The sequence below is a fragment of the Ranitomeya variabilis genome, chromosome 6 (assembly GCF_051348905.1).
Source record: "Ranitomeya variabilis isolate aRanVar5 chromosome 6, aRanVar5.hap1, whole genome shotgun sequence".
Taxonomy (NCBI): domain Eukaryota; kingdom Metazoa; phylum Chordata; class Amphibia; order Anura; family Dendrobatidae; genus Ranitomeya; species Ranitomeya variabilis.
In genome coordinates, this window is record NC_135237.1 from 353962293 (window position 1) to 353989091 (window position 26799).

At 41.0% G+C, this 26799-nt stretch overlaps 1 protein-coding gene across 5 annotated transcripts in view; it reads right to left on the reverse strand.

Moving 5' to 3' along the window:
* The window catches only part of KIF13A (kinesin family member 13A), a 242705-nt gene that overhangs the window by 115173 nt on the left and 100733 nt on the right, over positions 1 to 26799 (reverse strand). For all 5 annotated transcript variants that reach the window (XM_077269946.1, XM_077269944.1, XM_077269945.1 and 2 more), the window contains one exon: positions 225 to 285. In XM_077269946.1, coding sequence (XP_077126061.1) covers positions 225 to 255 — 31 coding nt within the window. In that variant the 5' untranslated portion in view covers positions 256 to 285. The remainder of the gene's footprint in view (positions 1 to 224; positions 286 to 26799) is intronic.

Here is a 26799-nt window from a genome sequence, read left to right on the forward strand (position 1 = left end):
ACCAAGCTATAGTATATACATACGCTATTAGATTGCTGATTGATTAACGAGCTAATACACCGTACGTTCAGATGAAATATGTCCTCCAAGCTGAGCATTCCTCCAAGACCACGTGAGTGTGCATATAATATACACATATACACACACACATACTCATTTAAAAAGTGTTAGCTCTTCACATTTTAGTTAATCCTGGCTGAAAAGCGTGAATGATTGTGTTGTACCTGCATATTTCTCTGTGTTTTTCTCATCCATAGACCAGAAACAGTGATCAAAAGCAAATACCTATAAGGAGGAGAAAATGACCATATTAGATGAGGAAAAATATACATCTTTGTACCGTATTCGCCAGTAGATAGAAAAATATTAACAATTGAGAGTCCTCAGTGGTTGATACCTTTTAATGGCTAACTGAAAAGATGGAAACAAATTGCAAGCTTTCCAGACTACTCAGGTCTACTCTTCAGGTATGATGGAGAGACCCCAGTACTCTTGAAGGCTTGCTGTTTGTTACCATGTTTTCAGTTAGCCATTAAAAGGTATCAACCACTGAGGACTCTCAAATTGTAATATTTTTCACGATCGATTAGTTGTTGTTTTTTTTACAATACCTAAACATGTCATCAATCAATAAATCACACTGATGTCACTGGCACTAAGCATAGTTTCAGGATGTATTTAAGCACACCTAGGGCAACAATTGACATTATTTACAACAGACAAGGAGACCTTTACAATCCGCAATATAAGAAGGAAAAAATAGTTTTTAGCTAAATAGTACTCTACACTAAACAATTAAGCAGATGCAAAGATTACATGAGATATTTCCTGATTTGTCCGTTTTTGACAGAGGAGCTAACAGACGAGTGAGAAGAGCCTAATAACAGCACTAGCTGTACACTTTAATCCATATTTCTGCTCGTGTGCCATTTGCATTGTTTCTTACTGATATGAAGCAAGTTATTTCATTAATAGCACTAGAATAAAATGATAGAAAGCAGTGGGATGGTACTTATGTGGCATGATAATGCAGTTTGAATAACGAGAAGACTAAATTGTTATCTCCCTCTCCAAGACTGTAGATGCCCCAGGAAGCAACCTCTTAATTTGTGATGATCGGGTCCCATCCCCTCCCGTCTTCTTTCAGTGATGGCTGTTGCATCCACATAAAAGACCGCTACAATGTGGTTGTGGGCTAGCCAGTGCAAACAACTTGGGACATTTTCAAGAAAGAGACCACCCACTAGGAACTTGTGGTACAAGAGTAATTAGGCCACATGGCACTCTGTGTCCATGCACCATGGGGGTCTGATGGCCAGGACCACCATCTTGAAATTAATAGGATGCGCTGCTAGTTAAGCACAGGAGCTCCTTCACAGATTTTGCTGCATACAGATACTCCGGGATGTCTGCTGTACAGGATGCTGAAACGCAGTACAGTTACATTGAATGAGGTGGTTTTGCCATTACCAGTACAAAAAATGAATGGGTGTTCCAGTTTGAAGAAGAAATGGCAAAAAGTCATCGTTATAATGTTATGGCATATCCTTTCGTACACCATAGCATTAAGTGATGGGAATATCCCTTCGGTCATTATATTATGTTTCTTTAAGAAGCAAAATATATTTCAAAATGCAAATATTCTCTTTTTGTGATCGCCGAGAAGGTGACAGTCATAAAACAATTATTACAATTTAACCTCATGTTTTATTTGTAAAACCCGCTTAAAACATATTTCTTAAAGTGATTGTCCATTACCCCTTCTTAAAAATACTACGTTGCCTAATGTCAAATAAAAATACCTTTACTCTCTTCTGACACAGATGCCAATCCAGCGACATCGGCGTCAGGTTTCCCGAGGGTCACGTGACAGTGTTATGCCATGAGACCTGCAGCTGATGTCACACGGGCCCCGGGAAGGCCCAAACCGACATCACTGTCAGGGCTCCGGAACATGAGGTCAAACAGTAAAAGGTGTTTGTATTGTACACTAGCTGAAGAGCCTGGCGTTGCCCGGGCATAGTAACTAACTGACAACAAATTGTAAGGATTATACTGCACATAAAAACATTTCACATCATATATTCAACACTACTGATTTGCAACAGAAATTAACTAAGTTATTACCCAAATATTGATAGTATTTTATAAACTTTTTTTTTAACAATATTAACCCCTTAACGACTGCCGATACGACTTAACGGCGGCAGTTAAGGAGCCTTATTCCTCCTGCACCTCATGCTCCTTTTTACACAGCCTCTTCCTACACCACACGCTCCTCCTTTATACACAGTATTTTTCTGCGGCACTGCTTTTCTCCTTTATAGTTGCCTCCTCCGGCAGCACCTCATACTCCTCTCCCATATACAATTGGAAACAGTTGACCCCAAGAGAAATTGCACCAACAGCAATAAAGCGTATCGTATACACAGCCGACTTCTTCTGCAGCACCACACTTTTCTCCTTTAGACCTCGTTCACACATTATTTGGTCAGTATTTTTACCTCAGTATTTGTAAGCTAAAACTTGGAGTAAAACAATCAGAGGAAAAGTTTATTAGAAACAAGTCACCACTTCTGTATTTTTCTCCCACTCGTGGTTTTTGCTTATAAATACTGAGGTAAAATACTGACCAAATACTGAACGTGTGAATGTGGCCTTATACACAGTCTCCACCTGCAGCGCCTCACTCTTCTCTATACACAGCCTCATACTGCAGCAGCACCTCACTTCTCTCATTTTCCCATCACGCCTCTCATTCGCCCCCTCACACCTGTCATTTTTACCTCACACCTGTCATTTTCCGATCCCTCCACTATTTTCCCCTCACACATGCACAGCAACTTCCTGTTATGAGCACAGCAGTGTAATCCATGAGGCTCCTCCCTTCCCCTTGACGTCATGCCTCACAGGCGCAAATAAATTCTAGACACAACAGAGCTAGATTTGGCCTGTGTCTGCCGCGCACTGGTACTCTGAAGGCGTCGGCCCTGATTGTAGCTTGCAGCGGCTGGGAGGTCGCAGTCGGTGAGTTTTGCAGGGTGGCTTTCGAGGTGAATGTGTCTCCACCTGTGTGCGCTAACAACGTGGGCTGTGTGGAGTGAGTGTGGCTATGTGGAGTGGCGTGGCTTGATACATACACAAACACACACACATACTCAGCTTTATATGTATATAGATTGGGGAATATATTATTAAAGAAACAGTTGTCCTAGTAATGGACAACTCCTTAAAAGAACAAAAAAAAAAACACACTCCCAGGGAATTGCATGCTCCTCTGCCAGCTGCACTCTGATTTAGAAGTAACAAAAAGCTGGTTGGAAACCTCATTTGGACGCTGTAAGGCTATGTGCACACGTAGGAAATGTGGTGCAGAATTTTCTGCACTAAATCTGCATCTCCGGGCAGAATCCGCAGGTGCGTTTTTTATGCGTTTTTTGTGCAGTTTTTGTGCAGATTTTACCACTGCAGATTTCTATTAATGGAGGGGTGCAGAAACGCTGCAGAAACGCACAAAAGAAGTGACAAGCACTTCTTTGAAATCTGCAGCGTTTCTGCACCATGTGCAGCTTCTTCTTTTTTTCACATTGATTTACATTGTACTGTAAATCACAGTGCAGTTCTGCAGCAGAAAAATCTGCTGCAGTTCTGCACCAATTCTGCACTAAATCTGCATCGTGTGCACATACCCTTATAGTGGACATACTGGACATTACATTTCCCAGAAACGGAAGTAGAATAATGCTGGAACAACCTGAAAAAAAGAGCCATTAAACATGTTGTGACGCAGTCATCATTTTTGGCTTTCACATTACTTTTTTTTTTGTTTTATAATATTTGTTGTCTTTTTTGGCTCCAAATTCCCTAAAGTAGCACACGTGCTTCATGGAATTTGTGCAAAATTAAAAGGGAACTTTTTCTTGCGACTTCTAAGCAAAGAAAAAAAGCTATTTTTTTCATTTTCTTTTTTTTTCTAAAGTTAGACATTTTACCTTTTAAAAAGTAGCATTTGATTAATCAGTAAAGCCACAATGATGTAAAAATCTGAAAACTAAGTAAACAATTGACAAGGTGCAAATCGTTTGATGAATTTGTCGCAAATCAAAACATCACTAACTGAAACGTATTCACGCCAAAAAAATGGCAAAAATGCAATGATGAATTGGGCCCACAAGGTTCATAGTGGATATGCTCTCTAAGAAAAAGCCAGAAAATATTCCTCATCTCTCCATAAATCATTTACGAGATAAAGTGGTTGTCCACTACTTAGACAACCCCTTCTGAATCCCTAAGTTTGCCCCCAGTGAACTAATAACTCATGTTCTGTCATGCAATCCCTGCAATCAATCAGAGCTGGCTTCACTCTCCTAAGGACATATGAAGACATTCAGAGGAAGGGAGAGCTGCGGCTGCCCTCTCATTTTCTTTGTATAACTGTAAAAGAGGAAAGTGAAGTAAGCGCTGCCACCGATTGATCGCAAGGATGGCATGACAAAGTCATGCAAGCCCCGGGAAAGGCAGTGCAGACTCAGCTGGAATGGCACTGGCAGGGAGTATAAGCAGGGTGGATAAAAATCAATGTTTTTAAAAAAAAATCAAAAAAATCGGATTTTTTTGATTTAAATCGGATTTTTTTGATTTAAATCGGATTTTTTTCAATAAACTGCTTTTTGAGGAAAATATTTTACCATCCAAAGGTTCTTCCATCATGAGATAAAGCTGAGTTGTTTAACTCAGTAGAATAAAGGCTGTATATGTGTAACATTCACAATGCCGTGCTCTTCCAGAGGTTTCTGTAGGATTAGTGGGCAGTTTCTCTCCTATATTATCACAGACGCTCGCTTTACTTACGCAGTTCTCAAAACTGAATTTGACTCCGCAGAGGTCCCAGCCTCTTCTTCATGGCAAAAATGTTACAACATGAACAGAGTTGAGAAAAAGACCTTAATCCTATTGTTCTACAAACCTATGAATACAGAATCAACCCCTTCAGTGCCAAGTCCAAGAAGTTAGACAATATGTTTCTGATTGTTTGGAGTGGAATAGATCTGCACAACACAAGAAGAATGTGAATCTAAGTGTTTTGAGGAGGAAGGGCAAGCAGACAAAAAAATGAAAGTGAAACTTTGAGCACAATACTGCAGCATAGCCACAGACAGACAAGTCTGGATCTGTTTGTGTGTACGATCTGAGGTTTATTACATTCTTTCCTTATAATGGCAGCAGGCCGTAAAAGAGACCCAGTTTGGGAATATTTTAATGAAGCTCCTTCGCCTATCGGTAAGGCAGGCATGCGTGCAAAATGCAAACGATGCAACAAAGAGATGCAAGGCCTGGTGGCGTGAATGAGGCAACATCATGAGAAGTGCGGTGATGAAGATGACCAAAGAAACACTTCACTATCAACATCTTCATTTCCCTTCTGGTTGCAGTTTTCATAATGTGATTTCAAACGGCAAACAAGTCCTTGGATATCCTTTTGACAGTATTTGCACTTTGCTCTTGCACCTTTCTTTCCAAGATCTGCTGCTGGCATCTCAACAAAATGAACCCAAATAGGGTCTCTCTTACGACCTGCCATGGCTCACACAGATCACTTATGAAGTTTGATTGTTACTACAGCCAAGTACTGCTGACTATCCAACAAGTTTGGGCATGTCAACTGAATGGAAAAAGAAACTAAACCAAAAGTGAAACCAAGCTAGAAGTGTGGAATTAAAGGGGCAGTATGAACAAAATGTGGAGGCTATTAATAGTTTATACAATTAAGACATGCTGCTTTTAAACACCTACCTATTGCCATATAGTAAAACAAAAAAGATTTTTACTTACTTTGGGGTCCCCCCCTCACCCTGGCGTTCGATCGTTGCCCCTAGTTTCGTCCGTGTAACTATGGGCGCACATGCGCACTGCTCTCACTTCTCATTTTAATCGTGATTTATATTAAAAAAAACCTTTTGATTTAAATCAGTGATTTAAATCATGATTAAAATCATGATTTAAATCGATCCGATTTAAATAGAAAAAAATCTTTTGATTTAAATCGTGATTTAAATCATGATTTAAATCGGCGTGATTTAAATCAATCCACCCTGTGTTATTATTTTACTGGGGGGGAAACATAGGGATTGAAAAGGCATTGTCTAAGTAGTGAACAACCCCATTAAATGGAATCTGTCAGCAGGATTCCCACACCATAGTATTTATTTGCATATTTAGCTCTTTCACATACAAGTCCTGCAATACCCTTACATGGCCAGCCCAGTCATTTGTTCCTGAGAAATCAGTGTTTCAATCGGTATACAAATTAGGCATAGATCTGAAACCTCTGTCACTCCAGCTCTATTCCCTGCCAACCACCGCCTACTTGACTGCCCGCCTCTATGCTGTATGACTACAGGCAAAGGAGTCATCAATCAAGTAGGAGGCGGAGGTGCTCGACAGAAAAGAGCTGAAATGACAGAGGCTCCAGTTATACAAATACGGTAGTTCTTCATCCTCATCTGCAAATCAATTCAAACGCTGATTTGTCAGTAATGCAGGAAAGGACTGGCCAAGTAACAGTATTGCTGGACTGGTCTTTAAAAGAGCTACATGCCCATATAAATTTAGTTAGGGAAGGGGAGAATAAAATCCTTCCGATAGATTCCCTTGAAAACTCAAACAAAACAGTAATAAAAGCACTTTTCGAAAGAAAAAAAATACGAGGTTGGGGGAGGGGAAAAACAAAACAAAAACGGTTGCAATAGAGATACAAGAAAAATATATAACCCTACAGTGATCTGTGTAACAAGACAAGCTGTCCTCAATGGTTTTACTTATCAAGCTGCAGGAGTTTCTCACCAACAAACACTGCAAAGTCACACATCTAAAGCCGAATCCCAATATAAGGCACTTGGAAATGGCAGAATGTGTTACAGTGAAAGATTTGGACGTTTTCCAAAGATCTTTTGATTAACATTTCAGTCTTTTTAGAAGAGGAAACCATTTTTTTTTTACTGAATGAACAGCCTTACATGAAAAAAAATCCCATAATATGACCTGAGACATGCAGTGACAGAGACACACAAAAATTCCATTGTTCAAGAACTGGGCACTGACTGAGCCAGTAGATGAGTGTCTCCAACAAAGCACAACAAGAACAGAGGTCACTGGAGATCATCTTTCTATATGTCTGCTTTCATCCATCACAATCTCAGAAGCCAGGATAATGTAACAGTATGGCCATGGTGAAATCATACTAGCCAACTCCTGGGGAGACTCCCAGACCTGCTTAACCCCTGCAAGAGCAAACAAGTAGTCTGCTGAGACAAATTAGCGCCAGGAGAACAGGATTGTTTATGGGGCCATTCTGACGTTGTTTATAATGAAGCTCTCAAGAACGTTTTCTCGCAGCTTAAACGAAGACTATGGGTCGCTGTGCATGACTACAGTGGTGCTTCAAAGTTTGTGAACCCTTTTAGAATTGTCCATATTTATGCACAAATTTGACATAAAACTACATCAGATTTCCACACAAGTTCTAAAAGTAGGTAAAGAGAACCAAATCAAATAAACGAGTCAAAAATACTAAAGTTTATCATTAAAAGGAGGGAAACGATCCAATATCACGTCTGAGAGAGGCAAAAACATGTGAACCTTTGCTGTCAGTATCTGGTGTGATACCCTTGTGCAGCAATGACTGCATCTAAAAGTTTCTAGTAATTGTTGATTAGTCCTACACATTGGGTTTGAGGAATTGTAGCCCAATTCTTCCTACAAAACAGCTGCTACTGTGTTAGTGTTATGTTGGGGGGCTTTCACTTGTGAATGACTTACCTTAGGTCCTCCCACAACATTTAATACAAGGACTGACTTGCTTATTCCAAAACTTTATTGTATTTTAACCATTCTGTTGTAGAACTACTTGCGTGCTTTGGGTCGTTGTCTTGCTGTATGACCCACGTTCTCTTGAGAATCAGCTCTTGGACGGAAGCCCTAACATTTTCCATTAGAATTTTCTGGTGTACAGGTCCTTCTCAAAAAATTAGCATATAGTGTAAAATTTCATTATTTACCATAATGTAATGATTACAATTAAACTTTCATATATTATAGATTCATTATCCACCAACTGAAATTTGTCAGGTCTTTTATTGTTTTAATACTGATGATTTTGGCATACAACTCCAGATAACCCAAAAAACCTGTCTCAATAAATTAGCATATCAAGAAAAGGTTCTCTAAACGACCTATTACCCTAATCTTCTGAATCAACTAATTAACTCTAAACACATGCAAAAGATACCTGAGGCTTTTAAAAACTCCCTGCCTGGTTCATTACTCAAAACCCCCATCATGGGTAAGACTAGCGACCTGACAGATGTCAAGAAGGCCATCATTGACACCCTCAAGCAAGAGGGTAAGACCCAGAAAGAAATTTCTCAACAAATAGGCTGTTCCCAGAGTGCTGTATCAAGGCACCTCAATGGTAAGTCTGTTGGAAGGAAACAATGTGGCAGAAAACGCTGTACAACGAGAAGAGGTGACCGGACCCTGAGGAAGATTGTGGAGAAGGACCGATTCCAGACCTTGGGGAACCTGAGGAAGCAGTGGACTGAGTCTGGTGTGTCAGGAAATGGGCTACAGGTGCCGCATTCCCCAGGTAAAGCCACTTTTGAACCATAAACAGCGGCAGAAGCGCCTGACCTGGGCTACAAAGAAGCAGCACTGGACTGTTGCTAAGTGGTCCCAAGTACTTTTTTCTGATGAAAGCAAATTTTGCATGTCATTCGGAAATCAAGGTGCCAGAGTCTGGAGGAAGACTGGGGAGAAGGAAATGCCAAAATGCCTGAAGTCCAGTGTCAAGTACCCACAGTCAGTGATGGTGTGGGGTGCCATGTCAGCTGCTGGTGTTGGTCCACTGTGTTTCATCAAGGGCAGGGTCAATGCAGCTAGCTATCAGGAGATTTTGGAGCACTTCATGCTTCCATCGGCTGAAATGCTTTATGGAGATGAAGATTTCATTTTTCAGCACGACCTGGCACCTGCTCACAGTGCCAAAACCACTGGTAAATGGTTTACTGACCATGGTATTACTGTGCTCAATTGGCCTGCCAACTCTCCTGACCTGAACCCCATAGAGAATCTGTGGGATATTGTGAAGAGAAAGTTGAGAGACGCAAGACCCAACACTCTGGATGAGCTTAAGGCCGCTATTGAAGCATCCTGGGCCTCCATAACATCTCAGCAGTGTCACAGGCTGATTGCCTCCATGCTGCGCCGCATTGAAGCAGTCATTTCTGCCAAAGGATTCCCGACCAAGTATTGAGTGCATAACTGAACATTATTATTTGATGGTTATTTTGTTTGTTATTAAAAAAACACTTTTATTTGATTGGACAGGTGAAATATGCTAATTTATTGAGACAGGTTTTTTGGGTTATCAGGAGTTGTATGCCAAAATCATCAGTATTAAAACAATAAAAGACCTGACAAATTTCAGTTGGTGGATAATGAATCTATAATATATGAAAGTTTAATTGTAATCATTACATTATGGTAAATAATGAAATTTTACACTATATGCTAATTTTTTGAGAAGGACCTGTAATTCTGAATGCATTATTCCACAAATAATGGACCAGATTGAGCAAAACAGGACCAAACCATGAAACTGTTTCCCGGATGGTATCAGGTTTTTAGGCTGTAATGCAACTTTTCTTCTTTCTCCAAACATAAGGCTTAACATTGATCTTTGTTTCTTTAGACATCTGGTTTGTTCAGGCATTCTTTAACAAACTACATATGGGGAACAATGTTCTTTTTGGAGGGCAGTGGCTTTATCCTTGCAATCCTGTTAAGGCTGAGTCACACATAACGATATCGTTAACAATATCGTTGCAACGTCACGCTTTTGGTGACGTAGCCAACAATCCCGCTAACGATCTCGTTATGTGTGACAGCGACCAACGATCAGGCCCCTGCTGGGAGATCGTTGGTCGATGGGAATGATCAGGACCTTTTTTTTGGTCGCTGATCACCCGCTGTCATCGCTGGATCGGTGTGTGTGACGCCGATCCAGCGATGTGTTCACTTGTAACCAGGGTAAATATCGGGTTACTAAGCGCAGGGCCGCGCTTAGTAACCCGATATTTACCCTGGTTACCATTGTAAAAGTTAAAAACAAAAAACCAGTACATACTCACATTCTGATGTCTGTCACGTCCCCCGGCGTCCACAGGGTTAAAACTGCTTTCGGCAGGAGCGCTGCTAATATGCACGCGCTGCTGCCGAGAGCTTCCCTGCACCGACTGTCAGCGCCGGCCGTAAAGCAGAGCACAGCAGTGACGTCACCGCTGTTACTGCCGGCGCTGACACATTCAGTGCACGCCGGTGGACGCCGGCGGGGGACGTGACAGACATCAGAATGTGAGTATGTAGTGGTGTTTTTTTTTAACTTTTACAATGGTAACCAGGGTAAATATCGGGTTACTAAGCGCGGCCCTGCACTTAGTAACCCGATGTTTACCCTGGTTACCCGGGTGCTGCAGGGGGACTTCGGCATCGTTGAAGACAGTTTCAATGATGCCGAAGTCGTTCCCCTGATCGTTGGTCGCTGGAGAGAGCTGTCTGTGTGACAGCTCCCCAGCAAACAAACAACAACTTACCAACGATCACGGCCAGGTCGTATCGCTGGTCGTGATCGTTGGTAAGTCGTTTAGTGTAACGGTACCTTTATGCACCACACCATTGTTGTTCAGTGTCCTCCTGATGATGGACTCATGGACATCAAGATTAGCTAATGCAGAAGGCCTTTAATTGCTTAAACGTTACCTTGGGCTTGTCTTTGTGACCTTGAAGACTATTAAACAAGATGCTCTTGGAGTGATCTTTGTTGGTCAACCAATACTGGGAATTGTAATAATGGGCTTCAATCTCCTCTATTTGTACACAAGCTATCTTACTATGGATTGGTTGGGTCTAAACTCTTTAGAGATGGTTTTATAAACTTTTCCAGCCTGATGAGCAACAACAACTCTTCTTCTGAGAGCCTCATAAATCTTCTTTGTTTGTGCCTCGATACACTTCCATAAATGTGTTGTGAAGATCAGACTTTGATAGATTTGTGTTCTTTAAAAGAAAAAGTCCACCCGCTGTTTTCAATCAATGGCATGTTAATAAGGTCTAATTTTAGTTTCAAGTGATTGGCTAATCCTAAATTCAGATACTTTTGACACTCATGATTCTGGATGATTTTCCGAATTAAAAAAACACAAAGTTTAATATTTTTACTCATTTGCTTTCTTTATCCTCTTGTAAGACTTCTGTGAAAATCTGATGCAGTTTTAGGTCAAATTTATGCAGAAATATGGAAAATTCTGAAGCGTTAAAAAACTTAAGCACCACTGTGCTTTTCCCTCTGTGAATGGAGCCTCTTTTCAGGTTCTCCTAGGCATTTATTTGCAATTGTATCTGTGACCGCTACAGTTAGACTATTAGGACACTAGACCCTCTGGTTATGGACTCCGGACTAGAAGTTTCAGCATTTGCTCGACAGATGGAAACATAATTTAGTACAGAAGTGAGAATAACACATGAAAATGACTGCACCACATGCTGTATCTGTTGTATAAGAAACAAGACAAAATAAATGCAATAATATGCAAATAGCGAGTGAAAGGCTGTAGGTGCCAATGTCCTATGTCTTAATACAAGCTAGCAGCAGCCAATGGAAATCTGACAATCTTCTTGTAAAAGTGGACCTTTCACCAAATTTTTCATGCTGACCTGGACACATGACATAATAGTGGCTGCAAAGCAGAATAAGTTGTTTTTTTTTTCATTTCGCCTCTATGCTGCATAGATATTAGCGATCAAAATATGTGCCACTTAAGCACATCAGAGAGATTTCAGTGGAGGTGTGTACTGCTCCCGTTTCTGATGCAGACTAATCAAAAGAAGATAGTAACATACTGGAGAAAGAAGCAAATTGTCTCTTCAGAGAAGAAGAGGACTAGAACTCTAGTGCCACCTATAGGAAGTAGCAATTCTAAACGTCAATGTTGACCCTTTATCAAGCTTTCTTACATGACTTAAGATAGAAGCCAAAACCAGAATCTCAATTTGCAGACACTTTGTTTCAGAGTACTGCCCCTCGTCAGTGCAAACTATTAGATCTGGTTAGGTGGTGTGAGAGGTGTCTACGGAGAAAGAAGAACACCCCCCCACAAGAGCATTGACTAACATTCTACTCTCCTTATTGCAGAGTGATGGCATGCGCTGAGGCACACAACACCTGAGTGTGATGAACTGACAGTTTTCAGCTCTGTGTGGGTGGAGGGGGTATGCTGCAGTGTTGAGTGTTATTACAAACACTTCCAGTAGCTCTACACTTATAGTGCTTCCAGCTCGGCCAATCTAAAGCAGGCAAACAAACACAATGGGATAAAGAACACATCCCACTATGGCCCAGAACAAGAAGGCTCTGTGTGGTACATGATTACACAGTCTGCTCTCATCACTGCAGAAAACCCAAGTGTAAGTGTAGTTTTCATGTTCAGCAGGCAGTCAGTGTAGGGAAGTGGCAGTACAGCAGAGTTGGCAGCACTACACCTGCTTTGGCAATGCTAATGTGTATTTGGAAAACATAGCCTGAGTAGGAATTAAAACTTATCCTTTAATGTGAAAAAAGTAAAAAAGGAAAAAACAAAAAAACAAAAAGTGTCACCCCAAAGAATATGAGGAAGTACTAAATGATGTAGCCTGTATGGAAAAACACCATGTCCAAGTAGTACATATAAAATATTAGTAAGGACAACAGTTGCACAAACATAGTGTGCTGTCCCACAATCCCAAGATACCTCTTGTTATAGCTATAGCACTTGTACGGTGCAAAAAATAACTAGGTAACCTTGTTTGTATAAATTATTAGCAGGTATCACAAGAAGTGAAAAATAGGGGGGAGGGAATAAAGCAAATATGGTAGATGTCATATACAACCAAGGTATATTAATAAAGGAACGATCTCACCAGTTGCCAAGGACGGGTTAGGTGAAGCCCACAGTTCGCTGGAATTGAAAAGTCCATAAATCAGCGGCGTCGGGAGACAATGCCCTGTCAATCCCTGAAGGGCTAACGATAAACCTAAAGCCCCGAACTCCCGCCCTTACAAGGGCAGTCCACATCTACCCCTGGATAATATCATGCCCTGCACTCTCCCTCGTAGAATGTCCCAACGCGTTTCTTCGCAAGCCGGATCATCAGGGGACTAGCTTGCCTGGGAGATAAAGTGCATGAGTGCTAAAGAGAATGACATAGAGACCTGCCACCCTCCATGTTACCCTGAAGTAACATGGAGGGTGGCAGGGTAACATGGAGAGTGCAGGGCATGATATTATCCAGGGGTAGATGTGGACTGCCCTTGTAAGGGCGGGAGCTCGGGGTTTTAGGTTTATTGTTAGCCCTTCAGGGATTGACAGGGCATTGTCTCCCGACGCCGCTGATTTATGGACTTTTCAATTCCAGCGAACTGTGGGCTTCACCTAACCCGTCCTTGGCAACTGGTGAGATCGTTCCTTTATTAATATACCTTGGTTGTATATGACATCTACCATATGTGCTTTATTCCCTCCCCCCTATTTTTCAGTTCTTGTGATACCTGCTAATAATTTATACAAACAAGGTTACCTAGTTATTTTTTGCACCGTACAAGTGCTATAGCTATAACAAGAGGTATCTTGGGATTGTGGGACAGCACACTATGCTTGTGCAACTGTTGTCCTTACTAATATTTTATATGTACTACTTGGACATGGTGTTTTTCCATACAGGCTACATCATTTAGTACTTCCTCATATTCTTTGGGGTGACACTTTTTTTTTTTTCCTTTTTTACTTTTTTCACATTAAAGGTTATGTTTTAATTCCTACTTAGGCTATGTTTTCCTATGATTGGTGGGATTTGTTGGATGATTCCAATTAGATTTATTCATATTTGGCTTTTTTTGCATTAATGTGTATTTGGTCCTGCTAATAAAGCTGCTAAAGTGTTTGTAATGAGACTTCTTATAGAACTGTCCCTCCCCACACATTGACTGCCAGAGATCAGAGCTAAAAGCTGTCAGTTAATCACTCAGTTCACTCTGTAGTGAGGAAATTATCTTATGAGGGGCATGTTCTTCTTTCTCCTGTGTGCTGCTGCCTGCTGATGACTGGTCAGTGTTAAATAGAGGAAGATGTACACACCCTCCATTGAAATCTCTCTGGTAATGCCCACTTGGACTTTAAAAAAATTGATTAGGTGCCAAATACTTTGATAACACATATCTCCATGACAAGAGACAAAATAATAAAAAGAAAAATTCTGCCCTGCAATCCCTATTACATCGTATGTCCAGATCAATATGGAAAATTTGGTGAAAATGTTGCCATTGTTTTCATACCACGATATGTATGGAAAACCAAAATTAGCAATTGACAACATTTCACAGTGGCCCTGGGGCTAGTTTAGATTCATATTTCCTTTTCAGGAATATTTTACAGTAGTTTTTTTATCTTTAGAGTAAGGGTTAAGGTACCGTTACACTAAACGACTTACCAACAATCACGACCAGCGATACGACCTGGCCGTGATCGTTGGTAAGTCGTTGTGTGGTCGCTGGGGAGCTGTCACACAGACAGCTCTCTCCAGCGACCAACGATCAGGGGAACAACTTCGGCATCGTTGAAACTATCTTCAACGATGCCGAAGTCCCCCTGCAGCACCCGGGTAACCAGGGTAAACATCGGGTTACTAAGTGCAGGGCCGCGCTTAGTAACCCGATATTTACCCTGGTTACCATTGTAAAAGTTAAAAAAAACACAAAAAAAAAACACTACATACTCACATTCTGATGGCGCGCTGCTGCCGAGAGCTTCCCTGCACTGAATGTGTCAGCGCCGGCAATAACAGCGGTGACGTCACCGCTGTGCTCTGCTTTACGGCCGGCGCTGACACATTCAGTGCAGGGAAGCTCTCGGCAGCAGCGCGCCATTAGAATGTGAGTATGTAGTGTTTTTTTTTTTTTACTTTTACAATGGTAACCAGGGTAAATATCGGGTTACTAAGCGCGGCCCTGCGCTTAGTAACCCGATATTTACCCTGGTTACAAGTGAACACATCGCTAGATGGGCGTCACACACGCCGATCCAGCGATGACAGCGGGTCATCAGCGACTAAATAAAGTTCTGGACTTCTAGCTCCGACCAGCGATATCACAGGGGGATCCAGATCGCTGCTGCATGTCAAACACAACGAGATCGCTATCCAGGACGCTGCAACGTCACGGATCGTTGTCGTTCTCGTTGTAAAGTTGCTGAGTGTGAAGATACCTTTACAGTGACTGATACCTCTAAACACAAAACAGCTTACCCTGCTCCCTCTCCCATCATAATGAACTTTGCTCACACTTCTTTGTTGATTCACTACAAAAGATAGTGTCAGGGTCTGATCATTTGTTTGGAGGACAGGAGTGGTGCTGCGCTGCTGAGGAGATATTCCCAATAAGGATCCAGAGAACATGATGTAGGAATAACAAAGCAATTCATTCTTAATATGTTTCAAAGATGGACTAACTTCTTCATCAGGATAAGCAATGTAATAATCATAAACATTATTACTGTTGTTCTCCTGATGAAAACATTAGTCCAACTTTGAAACGATCATGATTCCACTATTCACGGTGCCCTAATGAGGTTGTGAGTGACAGCTCAGCCACCCTAAAGGATCAAGGGCATGCTGAGCTGTCAGTATTGTTCATATTGTGAATCACAGCCCAGTCATCCAATCTGAGGCAGGGACGTGCTGGGCTGTTATTATTGGGAATGACAGCCCAGCTGTCCAGCCTGGCCGGGCCTGTGGGGTCTCCTCCAGGTGTCACGTGTTCAGGGTGATTTCCTGGCTATTTAGCTGGCTAGTAATGATCAGAACATTGCCAGTTGTAGCTTTGCTCTATGTTCTGATTTTCTGATCTTTGTTACCAGACCTCGAATTTGCCTTTTGACTACTCGTTTCTACTACCACTTTTGCCTTTGAAGCACTCTGCCTCTGACTATCAGTTTGTCTTTTCCCTTTGTCTTTGAAGTATCCTCCAGGCTTTTGATCTTAGACTCCTTGACTTTCCCGCCTCACAGCATGTCTGAGAGACGGGAATCAATGTCACAGGAATGCATTCAAAATAAACTGGTTTGTTATTCCTATATCACATCCTTATTGGGAATATCTCCTCGGCAGTGCAGATCACCACTCCTATCCTCCAAAGAAATGCTAACGTGGCAGAATTTCCTGTCCTTAGGGTGCTGCAGCAGCTGTTTCTGTGGGTTTTGCAACCCCAAAAGGTGAGAAGTTACCTCTCCCTTCACCTGTACTTGCCTACTGGGTAAGGCCGGGTTCACATTAGCGTTCGGGGGCTCCGCGGAGGTCTGCGTACTTCCTCCGTTAAGCCCCACCTACTTCCGCATGGGTCCTGCGTACCTATCTTTAACAATGGGTATGCAGGACATGCGGATGCGTTGTTTTGACGCGCCTGCCGTCCACACAAAACGCAACTTGTTGCGTTCCTGTGCGGTCAACAGGCGCGTCAAAACAACGCATCCGCATACATCCGCATGTCCTGCGTACCCAATATTAAAGATAGGTACGCAGGACGCATGCAAAAGTATGCGGAAGTAGGCAGAGCTTAACGGAGGAAGTACGCAGCCCTCCGCAAAGCCCCCGAACGCTAATGTGAACTTAGCCTAAGACCCTATTGCGCTTGTTGTCTCACCATTTTTTATCCAGAGCCTAATCATTGTGACTAATGTACATGTGCATTTCCTAAAACAACAGGAGGTTTTAAGAGTCTAAAAAGGACCTAGTGGTCACTATGAAAATTGCAACATTTAATTTTTTTTATTTTTAATAAAGATCATTTTTTCAGCAAGCTTTCTTTTTCGTGCAGTAATGTAACTATAACAGTTGCAGTGGCCGCAGCTGTGACTGGGCCACTCGATCCAGGGGCCCTACAACAACCGTTTCCCACCAGGCCATTCTCAGCATGGCACAAAAGATTAGGACCCTTGTGTGCCAACGGCCATAGGTATCATAAAAGCTGTACATTTTTAATTTCATTTATGCCAAGCACACCCGATCAAATCCAGCATGTCCTGGGAAGAAGGGGAGTGTTGAATGGTAACGCCTGGAATCACAGCCTCGGTAGACTGGTTTCTACCTGTCCTTGCTTGCTTGGGAAAAGGTAGAAAATCTCTTTTTGCTTCTTCCCTTATGTGGTTCCAGCCAGCTTAGCACAAAGGAACCTGGCAGCTATGGCCACATAAAAAAGAAAAAAAGAATTAAACGTGATTGCATGCAAGCTAAATCACAAGAATATACTGCTTATCAAACATATCATTACATATACATGTATACATATACATGATTGGCACGTTCTTTGGTCCAGCATACGTGTGCATTTTTTGTAATTATTTTATTATTATTTTTTTCTTGTGGATTGTTGCTTACCATATTTTATTATAATAAAATATAATTTTTAATATCACCTATCTTCTTGCCTGGGTCCCTTGTTTATCCGTTGCTCTGAAATTGTTGCTATACGCATGCTTATCAAACATGTACATTATATGGAAGTGAGAAAGGGGCGGAAATGTAGCACGTGCTTGGGTTGTGCCATTCAGCACGTGCTTTATCTGGTGCAGAAAATACTATGTTTAACACCTAGTACTGCATGGTACTGTCAGCATATGCAATACGCCACATAAAATTTACTGTTCATGAAAAGTATCAAACATTTGATGAGTACTGTCCAGCGGATTAGGCATTGTACTGGGGGAGTTTGTGTAATAAATACCATAAGTAGGCTCAGTAATAAATGTCTGTACCAGATGGGAGAAGAAAGAGGAAAGTCACTGACTAATAAGAGGAGACCTCACCCATGAGTCCCCGGAATGATTGCCTTTGTGGACCAGAACTACATTCATGTATGGTCTGTAGAGCTAATATTTTTATGGAACCACTTAGGAAGGAAAGGAATTTTAAAGTTTACTATGAGGATCCAGAACTTTGTAGTTATGCCCTGCATTAATGTACCACTGCAGATCTATGTAACGGCACAGTCCCTTCAATTTTGAAATATTCAATAATATTTGTGAAGAATGAGACATATATAGTATGACTAATTTCTATTTCACAGCACAAAGTAAGGAAGGGACAACTTGAGCAATGTCTTGGCTGGTCTGGTCTCCGAGGACATAGAGCATTTTCTACCCCTGTTTGCCAAATCAATCTGAAAACTGAAAAATGAGTCACGATAGATGGTTTATAACAGTGCAAAAGCAAGTGAGAGATGAGGAAGAAACAACGGGGGATGTTTAGGAAAGTCATGGTTAATTGCCTTCTGTTGAATCCATCTATAAAAAGCAGAAGCATGTGAGTGCCATAGTGGAGAGCATTCCAAGCACAACAGCTTAGAGGCCATTCATTCTCTAATATGTATAGCGCTTGTGTCCTACAGCGCTCAGCCCTCCATTGACCTGTCTGGGCATGTAGATGAATATAGCTGAATTAAGCTTCAATATGGGGAGAGTCACAAAAGTAACACTTGATAAGAAAAATAATATGTAAGAAAGTAGGTAACATTTTATACTGTTTAACCCCTTATTGACAGAGCAAATTTTGTACTTAATGACCAGGCCAATTTTTACAATTCTGACCAGTCACTTTATGAGGTTATACCTCTGGAATACGTCAGCAGATCCCACTGATCCTGAGACTTTTTTCGTGACATATTGTACTTCATGTTTGTGGTAAAAGTTCTTCGATATGACTTGTGTTTGTTTATGAAAAAACGGAAATTTGGCAAAAATTTTGAAAATTGTGCAATTTTCAAACTTTTCATTTCAGAGAGTGATGTCACAAAAAATAGTTAATAAATAAGATTTCCCACATGTCTGCTTTAAATCAGCAAAATTTTGGAAACAATTTTTTTTTGTTGGGAAGTTATAAGGGTTAAAAGTTGACCAGCGATTTCTCATTTTTCCAACAAAAGACATTTTGTTTAGGGACCACCTCACATTTGAAGTGAGTTTGGGGGTCAATATAGCAGAAAATACCCAAAAGTGACACCATTCTAAAGACTGAACCTGAAAAAGAATTACTTGGAAACTAAACTTTTTTATTTGTACAATGGTATCAGGAGAAAATGGAGCACAAAATATTTTGTGCAATTTATCCTGAGTACAACGATACCTCATATGTGGGGGAAAGCCATTGTTTGTGCACATGGCAGGGCTCAGAAGGGAGGGAGCACCATTTGACTTTTTATATGCAAAATTGGCTGGAATCAATGGTGAGTGCCATGTCATGTTTGGAGACCCCCTGATGTACCTAAACAGTGGAATCCCTCCCAATTCTAACTTAAAAACCTAACACAGCTCTAACCCCAACCCAAACCCCAACACACCCATAATCTTAACTACAACCCTAACCCCAACACCACCCTATGCCCAAGACATCCCTAACTCCAACCCTAACTCTAACCTTAGCCCCAACCCTAACCCTAGCCAAACCCCAACCCCAACACTATCCCTACCCTAACCCTAGCCCCAATCCCCACCCTAGCCCCAATCCTAACCCAACCCTAGCCCCAACCCTAACCCTAGCTCTAACCCCAACCCTAGCCCCAACCCTAACCCTAGCTCTAACCCCAACCCTAACTGAGAAATAAATACACTTTTTTATTTTATTATTTTTACTTTATTACTTTTACCTAACTAAGGGGGTGATAAAGGGAGGTTTGATTTACTGTTTTTTATTTTGATCACTATGATAGACCCTATCACAGTGATCAAAAAGAACAAATAGGAGAAATCTCCCATTGTTTCCGGGTGCTGGCAGGCGGATCTAGGCCGGAACACTGCGCATGCAACCGCCATCATCTTCCCGGCAGAAGATGCTGAGGGCTGGGGGACATCACCAGGGGATGCATTTCTCTCTCCTGTGATGTGCTAGCTCATAGAGGAGAGAGAAATAAATAGTAAATCTGACTTTTTTTTGCAGTCGCCGTTATTTGGAATAACGGTGATCGCAACACTGGTGACTGTAAAATCCGACCCGAATCATGTTCTCCGGAGAATTGCCGACGCTGGGGGGAGTTCTAACCTTATTTCTCAGTGCCGTTAAAAAGCGGCGCTGAGGAATAAGTACCCTTACCTGCTGCCATTAAAAGGCATATCGGCTGTCGTTAAGGGGTTAAAACACAATAAAAACACAACTAAACATTTTACCTAGCCAAATCTTCCATCTTGCTATACAGTTACATAACCGGGCCCAATTCTACACTTGTGACCAATGTCACTTTATGAGGTAATAGCTCTTGAACACTTCAATGTATTCCACTGATTGTTTTTATTGCGACATAATGTACTTCATGGTATTGGTAAAATTTCTTCAATATAACTTGTGTTTATTTGTAAAAATTAAAAAAAAAAAAAACGCAAAATTTTGATATTTTCAAACTTTTAAGTTTTATGCCCTTAAGTCAGAGTTCGGTAACACAAAATAGTCAAACAACATTTCCCATTTGTCTACTTTACATCAGCACAATTTTTGAAACAATGTTTCTTTGCTAGGAAGTTATCAGAGTTGAAAATTGACCAGCGATTTCTAATTTTTTCAACAAAATTTACAAAACTATTTTTTTTAGTGACCACATTACATTTCAAGTGACTTTGAGGAGTCTATATGACAAAAAACACCCAACAGTGGCACCATTCTAAAAACTGCATTCCTTGAAGTGCTCAAAACCACATTCAAGAAGTTTATTACCCCTTCAGAAGCTCCTCAGGAACTTTTAGAATGTGGAAGGAAAAAATTAACACTTAACTTTTTTCACAAAAATTTTACTTTAGACCCCAAATTTTTTATTTCCACAAGGGTAACAGGAGAAACTGCACAACAATTTTTGAGGTCCATTTTCTGCTGAGTATGTCAATACCCCATATATTGGGGTAAACCACTGTTTGGGAGCATGGCAGGGCTCTGAAGGGAAAGAGCACCATTTGACTTTGAATACAAAATTTGCTGGAATAATTAGCGGACGCCATGTCGCGTTTGGAGAGCCCCTAATGTGCCTGAACAGTGGTGCTCTGCCTAAACAGCAGAAACGCCCCCACAAGTGACCCCATTAAAACTAGACCCTTTAAGGAATGTGTTCAAATGTGTGGTGAGCACCTTGATCCCACAGGTGCTTTACAGAAATTTATAACGTTGAGCAGTGAAAATTTAAAACAAAAAAAACAAAACAAATTTTTCACACAAAAATGTTATTTTAGCCCAAAAATGTTTATTTTTTCCAAGGGCAGCAGTAGAAAATGGAATCTGGGAGCGCAGAATTTGCTAGATTTTCTTTGGGGAAGCGATGAGACATAACGCTTTTCCAGAGCCTTGGTGCTACCCGTAATGTGGAAGCCCCTATATTTCTGTTAACATATGATGGACCTGAGTGGGGACTAGGTTTTTTTGTGAATGGATTTGAAGCTTTTGTTATGAACATTTTATATAACGTTTGGGATCACATTTATTTTTTATTTTTACACCGATCCTTGTGCGGTTTTAGTGATTACACGACTATATTTCGGGTCGGTGCAATTACAGCAATAGCAGATTTATACAGTTTTTTCTGTTTGGCTACTGTTACACACTAAAACACACTTTTTTGATAAAACTACTTTTTGCATTGCCATATTTTGAAAGCTATCAGTTTTCCGTATTTCGGTCAACAGTCATGTTATGGCTTGTTGTTTGCCGGACGAGATGACATTTTAATTGGTACCATTTTAGGGCACATGACATTTTTTTTATCGCTTTCTATTCTAATTTTTTGGAGGCAGAATGAACACACACCAGCAATTCAGGAATTTTTCTTTATGCCGTTCCACATGTGGCAAAATTGGTATGACAGATGTATTCTTCGGGCCAGAACGATTACAGCGATACCTCATTTATATAGTTTTTTTAGGTTTTGGCGCTTTTACACAAAAAAAACTATTTTACAGCAAAAAATTATTTTTGCATCGTTTTATTCTGACAGCTATAATTTTTTGATTTTTCTGCTGATGGAGCTGTATGACGGCTTGTTTTTTTTTCGGGACAAGATGACGCTTTCAGCTTTACCATTTTTATTTACATCCATCTTTTTTATTGCATTTTATTGCTTTTATTGCTTTTTGTTCAGGGGTATGATAAAGCATTGTTTTTTGCCTAGTTTTTTAGTTATTTTTTGCCTAGTTTTTTAGTTGTTTTTTTTTTACAGTGTTCACTGAAGGGGTTAACTAGTGTGACAGTTTTATAGAGCGGTTGTTACAGACACGGAGATACCAAATAGGTGTACTTTTATTGTTTTGGTTTTTTTTATTTACATAAATACATTTATTTACATAAATAAATGTATTTATTGGAAAACAAATTCTTAAATTATTTTGAATATATATTTTTACGCTTTCTAATATCTATATTTTTTTTACATTGTCCCAGAATGGGACATTACTGTATTACATCAGATCTCTGATCTGACACTGACAGGCAGGGAAGGAGGCATGCGCACCTGCTTTCAGCAGGCACTCAAGACACCTTCCCTGCAGGACCCTGCGGCCATCTTGGAGTCGAGGGTCTCCATTGAGATCATCAGGACAACACGATCGCATCGCATTGTCCTGATGGAAGCGCACAGGGAACAGATTCCCTGCGCGATGCTCCTCTATGCCGCTGTCACTACTGACAACGGCATCAGAGGGGTTAAATGCCCGCGATCGGTGCTAACACCGATCGTGGGCGTTGCTCTCATACACAGCTGACACCCGCATGCGATCTCCGAGGCGTTCAGTGTGAGGCCGCACGATCGCAGCACCGTACATATGCTGCTGTTTGCAGGAACGCAGCTCCCGCGGAGCAGTATATGTACGGCACATGTCAAAAAGAGGTTAAAAAGTAACAGTCATTTTAATTTTTATTTCGTAAATCAACAGTGCACATGAAAATAAGCAATTTTGTAATATATGTTATCAGACAGATTTGCTTCTTTCTCTTTTCAAGTCATAATCAAAATTCTCAATTCTGAAGTAAAATGTGAAGACAGACTTTGCCATTACGGAGATAGATGGACACTGTTACTGATAAGATTCTCTCTAGATGGGAGGAGATAGAGGCAGAGCTCCTTCTGGCTACCTATAAATAATAATAATAATTTTATTTCTATAGCACCAACATATTCCGCAGCACTTTACATTTTAGAGGGGACTTGTACAGACAATAGACATTACAGAGGAATGAGGGACCGGCTCGCAAGCTTACAATCTATGAGGAAATAGGGGAACAACTGCTTTCATTGTCCTGACCAGCCATAATGTAAGAAATCGGGTTTTCATGTAATGCTGCATGAACTGGTTACCAACCAGTATGTGTAAAAGTACATACACAGAGGGCTATTAAATGCATAAAGCAGGTGAGAACAGATGATACAAGGGTCCTGGTTATGAAGAAAATTTTGAATGGGCAACACAGGGATAATAAAATAAATGTGTTGTGGCTACGGTAGGCCAGTCTTAAGAAATGCACTTTTAGGGCACTCTTAAAACTGTGGATATTGGGGATTAATCGTATTAACCTGGGTAGCGCATTCCAAAAAATTGGCGCAGCACGCAAGTAGTCTTGGAGATGAGAGTGGGAGGTTCTGATTATTGAGGATGTTAACCTTAGGTCATTAGCAGAACCGAGGGCACGGGTAGTGTGGTAGACTGAGCCGAGGGAAAAGATATAGGGTGGTGCTGAACCGTGGAACGCTTTGTGGGTGAGAGTGATAAGTTTATATTGAACTCTGGAGTGGATGGGTAACCAGTGCAATGACTGGCACAAGGTAGAGGCATTGGTGTAACAGTTGGTGAGGAATATGATCCTGGCTGCAGCATTCAAGACAAATTGAAGAGGGGAGTGTGTGGTAAGAGGGAGACCGATTAGTAGAGAGTTACAATAACCCCGACGAGAATGAATAAGAGCAACAGTAAGAGTTTTTGCAGAATCAAAAGTAAGAAACAGTTGAATTTTAGAAATGTTTTTGAGGTGCAGATAACAAGAGCGAGCCAGAGATCAGATGTGGGGGGTGAATGAAACCTCTGAATCAAATATGACCCCAAGACAGAGGGCATGTTGCTGGGGAGTAATGGTAGAACCTCACAAAGAGATGGCAATGTCGGGCATAGGTAGGTTAATGGAGGGATGAATCATAAGGAGTTCAATTTTTGACAGGTTCAGTTTCAGATAGAGGGAGGACAAGATGTTGGAGACAGTGGTAAGACAATCACTGGTGTTTTGTAATAACGAAGGTGTGATGTCAGGAGTAAAGGTGTATAATTGGGTGTCATCAGCATAGATATGATACTAGAAACCAAATTACTGATTATCCAATAGGGGCAGTACTCAAAGAGAAGAGGAGGGGGCAGAGGACTGATCCTTGAGGAACCCCAACAGTAAGGAGAAGATGAAATGAGGAGGAGCCAGAAAAAAATACAGTGAAGGAGCGGTCAGGGAGGTAGGAGGAGAACCAGGAGAGGACGATGTCCTTGAGGCCGATGGAGCGGAGCATAGTAAGAAGGAACTAGTGATCCACAGTGTTGAATCTCATCAGTAGCCGCTGTCATTTATCTCAGTAACGATAAAGTCTGTCTTCACTGAATACAGATTTTACATAAGAATTGAGAATTTTAATAATGAATAATCAATTTTGGCAGAGAAAGGAGCAGATTCATATGATAAGTTATATTACAAAGTTGCTTATTTTCATGTGTACTAAGGATATAAGAAATAAAAAAAAACCTTAGCTTTTAAATAGTGTCATACCCTAATGCCATGATACGGGCTCCTGCACACAGACCTGTGTGTAACATGTGCCTAGATCTCGTTTTCACAACTGTAAATCTAAACACACCAAAATCCATTAGTACTTGGGTGTTAGAAAATAAGTGGAATTTTGCATTGACTATACAAGGGCAGGGAAAGCTCAAGCTAATATAGGTCACGAATATTTGTTCTCTGCGAGGAGAAAATCAGTTCTGTGGTCTTTGCCATCATGTCCGATAGTGAAGCAGCTGCTGAAAGAATTTGACTCATCCCACAAAATTCCAGGAGGATTTAAATGATATGTGCAGAACACACCAGCAATGTGCTCCTTCTTCTCTGCCCCATCTTCAGTGACTTATCAGATCGTTTACTCCTGACGAGATACAGAATTTTTTCAAAGTACACCTTTATCAGACGAATGGAGGTCGGACACAGCCATGTTCGCACTGCGCACAGTTGTACATTTGTCACATGTCCTATGAAATGCTTCTTGTACAGTTATATGAAAAAGTTTGGGCACCCCTATTAATCTTAAGCTTCATGTTTTATAAAAATTGGGTTTTTTTTGCAACAGCTATTTCAGTTTCATATATCTAATAACTGTTGGACACAGTAATGTTTCTGCCTTGAAATGAGGTTTATTGTAATAACAGAAAATGTGCAATCTGCACCTCACCAGAAAAGTGACATTAATATTTAGTAGATCCTCCTTTTGCAAAAATAAAAGCCTCTAGTCGCTTCCTGTAGCTTTTACGGAGTTCCTGGATCCTGGATGAAGGTATTTTTGACCATTCCTCTTTACAAAACAATTCCAGTTCAGTTAAGTTTGATGGTCGCCGAGCATGGACAGCCCTCTTCAAATGATCCCACAGATGTTCAATGATATTCAGGTCTGGGGACTGGGATGGCCATTCCAGAACAGTGTAATTTTTCCTCTGCATGAATGCCTGAGTAGATTTGGAGCGGTGTTTTGGATCATTGTCTTGCTGAAAGATCCATCCCCTGCGTAACTTCAACTTTGTCACTGATTCATGAACATTATTGTCAAGAATCTGCTGATACTGAGAGGAATCCATGCGTCCCTCAACTTTAACAAGATTCCCGGTGCCGGCATTGGCAACACAGCCCCAAAGCATGATGGAACCTCCACCAAATTTTACTGTGGGTAGCAAGTGTTTTTCTTGGAATGCTGTGTTTTTTTGCCGCCATGCATAACGCCTTTTTGTATGACCAAACAACTCAATCTTGGTTTCATCAGTCCACAGGACCTTCTTCCAAAAAGAAATTGGCTTCTCCAAATGTGCTTTTGCATACCTCAGCCGACTCTGTTTGTGGCGTGCTTGCAGAAACGGCTTCTTTCACATCACTCTCCCATACAGCTTCTCCTTGTGCAAAGTGCGTTGTATAGTTGACCGATGCACAGTGACACCATCTGCAGCAAGTTGATGCTGCAGCTCTCTGGAGGTGGTCTGAGGATTGTCCTTGACTGATCTCACCATTCTTCTTCTCTGCCTTTCTGATGTTTTTCTTGGCCTGCCACTTCTGGCCTTAACAAGAACTGTACCGGTGTTCTTCCATTTCCTTACTATGTTCCTCACAGTGGAAATTGACAGGTTAAATCTCTTAGACAGCTTTTTGTATCCTTCCCCTGAACAACTATGTTGAATAATCTTTGTTTTCACATCATTTGACAGTTGTTTTGAGGAGCCCATGATGCCACTCTTCAGAGGAGATTAAAACAGGAGAACAACTTGCAAGTGGCCACTTTAAGTAGCTTTTCTCATGATTGCATACACCTGGCTATGAAGTTCAAAGCTCAATGAGGTTACAAAACCAAAAAAAGTGCTTTAGTAAGTCAGTAAAAAGTAGGTAGGAGTATTTAAAACAAGAAAATGA